Source organism: Tupaia chinensis, unplaced genomic scaffold (genome assembly GCF_000334495.1).
Source record: "Tupaia chinensis unplaced genomic scaffold, TupChi_1.0 Scaffold000066_1, whole genome shotgun sequence".
In the NCBI taxonomy this organism is placed as follows: Eukaryota; Metazoa; Chordata; class Mammalia; order Scandentia; family Tupaiidae; genus Tupaia; species Tupaia belangeri.
The window spans coordinates 450,950-456,390 of NW_006159525.1; the positions used below are offsets into that span (position 1 = coordinate 450,950).

Sequence of the window (5,441 nt, forward strand, 5' to 3'; positions counted from 1 at the left end):
CCTCCGCCGCGGGCTTCCGTCGGCGACGGCACCCTCTGCCTCTCGGCCTGGTCTTCCTGCTGTCCTGGAATTAGCGGGGAAAAGGTGGCTTTAACGACAACCTCATTCCCATGGGACCACGTCTCAGCACCGTTTCCGAAGGCCGAGTGCTCGGTGGCCGGATTTCACCATGGTACCGCTACTCGCTGTTCAGTACGCGTCAGCTGGTACGAAGCCCAGAAGGAGGAGCTGTGGCCCACAGGCCCACGGCTGTCAGGGCCCGGCCAAGGTCACTCTGGGTTTTCTGGGTCACAACCCTGGGCTCCTGACTACCATGGTGCCTGCAGTTGGAAAACACCCAGTAAGTGTCACCACCACCCTGGCTGGGCCAGGGTTCTTAGAGACTCCTCCGCCTGGCTGGGGTGACGAGCCTTGGCCCAAAGTTAAAAAGAGGAGTACAGAGCCTCAACAGGAAGACCTCAAGCTGCCTCCCCAGGCCCATCCACTCATTCTGGAAGACAGGTTTTCCAGCAGCTAGAGTGGGCCACGGGTCTATGCTCAGGGCCCTCCGGGGTGACGAAGGAAGATAAGTGAGTAAGGGAGTGGAGCCTGGTGTCCCCTTCATTGTGAGGGCCCCACTCCATTCCAGACTACAGCAGCCAGAAGGCCCTGGGGTGGAGAGACCAGATAGCCCCATGAGCTTTGATTGCCAGAGGGATATGTGTTCACCAGAGGGCTGGAGAGGGGGAAGCACCCCTGGGGTGTGGCCACACTGCAACCCCATCTCGTCTCCTCCATTGCTCCCTCCTGATGGGATTCGGGGCACGCACACCTATGCCCAGTGTGTTTCCAAGCTGCTGCAACTGAGATTCGAACTCCGGTTGGCCACAGGAGAGCTCACTTCCTTTACCACTCGGCCACGGAGCCAGCCCACCACGTGCTGTTTTTAAAGACGCTGAAAGTACGCACTTAGTGCAGCTCCCTTTACAGTGCTCGCCCGCTGACCCACACACTTGCTCAGTGCGCCCAGGCCAGACGTGGTGTGGCCCTTGGTAGCCTCTGTTTGAAGGGCAGCAAGGATGGGGGACACCACACCACCTACTCGCCTGCGGCCGAGGCCTTGCATCCTCCCCAGGCTCCTTCCCCTGGCCTACAGGACCACAGCCTCAGGACACAGCCGAGCTGCCCCTCACCCTCCCGGAAGTGCCCAGGTGGCCCTGCCCAGGGGCGATGAGGGTCTGAAGACGAGCGTGACCAGAGAGGTGTCATACCTGCTGATTTCCAGGTTCTGGGTGCAGAAGTGCAGGCAGGCCTTGTCATCTCTCCCCACACAAGCACAGCGCAAGTACGTCCTAGAGGGCTGAGGGCCCCCCCGGAATGGCCCCACAGACCTCTTGCTCCGGAAGTTTCCTCTGTAGTTGGACAGCCCATAGGGCACAGTCTGTCTGCAAAGCACAGAGTGATGTGAGGTGAGCGCGGCTGGGCCTCCCTGCTCAGGGCCACCCACAGGTGAGCAGCGAGACCAGCCACCTAGCTGGTGGGGACGCGGCCAGGGAACATAGGTTGTGAACCCAGAGACGGCTCAGGAACCGGCCCCCGGCAGGCCCTGGGGTGGACTGTGCGCCCTCAGCTTCACCTGTGCCCAGGAGCCAGTGGGGCAGAGGGACAGGAGGTGCTGGAGAGATGGCCACTCCCCTTGCACTGGCCTCCCCGGAGGCTCCAGTCTTTCCAGACCAAACTGCCCAATCCTGGGCACCTCCTGGGGCAGGCTCTGATCCTCAGCTCTGAAAACCCCGAGGCCTTCCTCTGACCCTTGACGGCTGAGAAGTAATGGAGAAAACCGGGCCTCAAGTTTCTCTTCCTGTGCTTGGTACCCCAACAAGGCCGCTGGGGCTGCCTTAGGCTGGCCCCAGTCTGTGCCCCGAGAAGACAAACCACCCACCTAACCCGGCCGCTGGGCATCTTTGTCTCCACTGAGCCTCTGCAGCTGCCTCTGCAGTCTGCGTAGATGAGGCCAGAGTGAACGCAACTGTGTCCTCAGGGAAACATCCTGGCCCCTGGACAGCGCTTCCTTGAAGGCACAAACTTCAGAGAGAACCCTCCATGCCCTCGGAGAGGCATTGCGGCCACCTGGCAAGACGGTAGAGGGTGGAACTGGCTTTAGGAAAGCTTTTTACGGTGCAGAGAACGGTCCGAAACTGCTGATTTCATCTCTGCTGGTGTAGGAGAGGGAGGAGGAGGGCCACAGTGGCGTTTGGAGCCACGGACGTTCAGGTCTGGTTCTGATATTTGTGTACACCCTGACCGGCCCTCTCTGGAGAAGAGAGACTGCCAGGCAAGTCCGTGGGCAGAAGTTAAAAGCAGATGCTGAAGGCATTAGTTAGCAGTGAGCGTGGTCTGGGGCTCCGTTGCTAATAACTAGGGACACTTACGCGGCCCAAACTCCTTTTCCAGGGTCTTGGTTTCCCTGCTGTTTCTCTAAGATTAATCACCTTGGCTTCGATGAGCCCCGTGGGGTCTATCACCAATTAGCCACCTCAAAGGGGTCCTGACATCCTCTCTGCATCTTCAGAATAATATCTAATTGAATTTCTTTTCATTTGAAACACACGCCATGAAGCCTTTCTGGAGTGGTGAGGTCACAGCGGGGCGCGGGCTGCCCACGGGGACTAGTGCTGGGGGCCACCCCTCCCCTCTGGGCTGGAGGTTTCTCCAACCCTGTTCCCTGTTCACTCCTTGATTCCTTCCCACCCAAGTGCGCAGAACAGCCTTGCGGTAGGTCCCCTCCTGGCAGAGGCAGGCCCAGGGGTTGAGCAACCATGCTCAAGCAACAGAGAAAGGCCGCAGGGCTCAGTCCTGTCCTGAGCCGAACCTTTTCTCAAAACCGTTTTCCGCAGGAATAGGGGAACGGAGAAGGGGAGTGAACAATACAGACGTTGCTGTGAGGCCAGATTTGGTAGAGGTATGGTTTTCCAGTAATAGGGCCACATTCAGTCTCAGAGTGTTGACATTAAATGCAGGCCCCTGTTTCTTGGTGAAAATCATGCACTAACAACGCTTCCATTTTTCCATCAACAGCGAGGCTGCACTTTTGGAATGGCTGCCAGCCAACTGTGTGCTTGCCGTGCACAGCCGCTCCAGTCCAGCGAAAGCCTCTCGCGTGTAGTGAGAAACGCAATGCGGTGTTTGTGAACGGAGACGGCTTAGCGCTTCCCAGCAGCCCAGTGCCGAGTGCTAGCGTGCAACCCAGCCTCGGCAATTTCAGAGAATGTTTACACAGAAGCACAGCCTTCTGCCCCCCACCCCCACCCCGTGCTGAGGCACAGAAACCTGCCCCAAGCCCTAGGCCTTTCATGTGTGCCCCGAACTGTAGGGGGGTGACAGGGGCTGGCGAGTTAGAAGACTTTGAAGAGACAGCCCACCCCTGACATCTGTAGAGACTGGAACAAGCGTTCACAATGGAGGCCCACCTCCCATACACGGAAAAATGTAAAGGTTTTCAATCAATCTGTTATGCTCTTAAATATACCCCCTACCTAGACAAATGCAGCTTCAAAACACCTTGGAAGCACAGCTCTGCAATCAGACCTTGGTCCTGGAGTTCCACGTTGGGATGTAGCAGCCCCAGGAAGCTCAGTTCTTCTCTCCCATCAGCTCCATCCCTCCCGGCGTGGGGGTGGACCATCCACTTTCACATGGATGCTGGCTGCCTCCACGAAGCTCTAGCCACTCCCACCTACAGGCCCAGGGATGTATACCTGGTGCCTTGTTTTAGCCCTGAGTATCAGACCCTAGAAGATTCCTGCATAGGTCCTGAAAGTGGACATTGGAGTAAAGGACTCTAGGGCTTACCTACCCGAACTACAGTCTAGGACTATATAGCTAAGTTTGTCCTTGCAATGGCTGGGAGACACGGCCAGAGGAACTCCAGGAGTTGCTCTAACCCACAGGACCCAAGGCAGGGTATTTCCTACCCAGAACTAAGACTTGGTTACCAGCTCCTCAAGACTAGAAGGCAGGTATTTTACTTCTTTTGTTCCTGCCATGGACTTAGCACAAGACCAGGTAAATAAAGACTATTGATTGAGTGACTGAAGTTAATTGTGAGGTCATTCTACTCTGGCAAGACTGGATTTTTTTCCACCTTAAAGAGTTCAATAACCCCAAAAATCACTATAGAGAATCTTCAACAGGTGTTAAGCACCCCTTGTACCCCAGCATTAGTCTTCTGTGGCAATGGGCTACAGAAAGGCAGAGGCATGTCTGTGCTCCCAGGCATTCACATGCTACTGGGGTATGAAAACAGGTGAAGAAAAACTTGCAAGCTCATATACACAGGTAGGTTCGAGGGAGTACCCAGGAGCTCCACTGTTGGGGTACACAGTATCTACGTGATGCTCATGCCACCCTCCCCACAGTGTCCTGATTGACAAAAGGGTTGTGGGTCAAATAGAATGAGATACTGTGTGGAAAATACTTACCAAAGAGCTAGCAGTAAACGAAAGTTACTACTTTTACTTATGGTCTGGGAAGTCGAGTATGCTGTATCAGACAGAAAAGCCTCCTTCACCAGGCCTGCATTTGAGATGTGTGACTAAGCAATAAAGAGGGTTGATGAGGAACCAGATTGCCCTATGGTTCAGTAGTGGCATCTTTTGCCACATCTCCTTCTGGCTGGTCCACCATTCAACACCATCTGTCTAATAAGCACTTGTGTCATTGCCCTTTGTCACTGATTGTTTCCTGAATGGTGAATAGGAAAGATGGATCTATGGCGGAACCATGAAAATGATGTTAAATTGGCCAAGAACCTGTGACCGGCACACGCTGCCCACTTGTTTTAGCCCACTGTCCTACAATAATTTAGAGTGCCATTCTTTGTAAAAGAAGGCTGTTCAGTTCTAACACAGAGCTTCACATAAAAGAGAAGCAGGCGAGAACGTCAACACTCAGAAAAAATGAAACCCACATACGCAATGTCCGGAATACCCACATGCGCGATGTCCGGAATGCCCACATACGCGATGTCCGGAATACCCACATGCGCGATGTCCGGAATACCCACATACGCGATGTCCGGAATACCCACATACACGATGTCCGGAATACCCACATACGCGATGTCCAGAATACCCACATACGCGATGTCCGGAATACCCACATACGCGATGTCCGGAATACCCACATGCGCGATGTCCGGAATACCCACATGCGCGATGTCCAGAATACCCACATGCGCGATGTCCGGAATGCCCACATACGCGATGTCCAGAATACCCACATACGCGATGTCCGGAATACCCACATACGCGATGTCCAGAATACCCACATACGCGATGTCCGGAATACCCACATACGCGATGTCCGGAATACCCACATGCGCGATGTCCGGAATACCCACATGCGCGATGTCCGGAATACCCACATACACGATGTCCGGAATACCCACATACGCGATGTCC

At 54.9% G+C, this 5,441-nt stretch overlaps 1 protein-coding gene across 2 annotated transcripts in view; it reads right to left on the reverse strand.

Moving 5' to 3' along the window:
- Positions 1-5,441, reverse strand: part of EDN3 (endothelin 3) — a 25,208-nt gene that overhangs the window by 3,112 nt on the left and 16,655 nt on the right. For both annotated transcript variants that reach the window (XM_006141854.2, XM_006141855.2), the window contains exon 3: positions 1,251-1,424. In XM_006141854.2, coding sequence (XP_006141916.1) covers positions 1,251-1,424 — 174 coding nt within the window. The remainder of the gene's footprint in view (positions 1-1,250; positions 1,425-5,441) is intronic.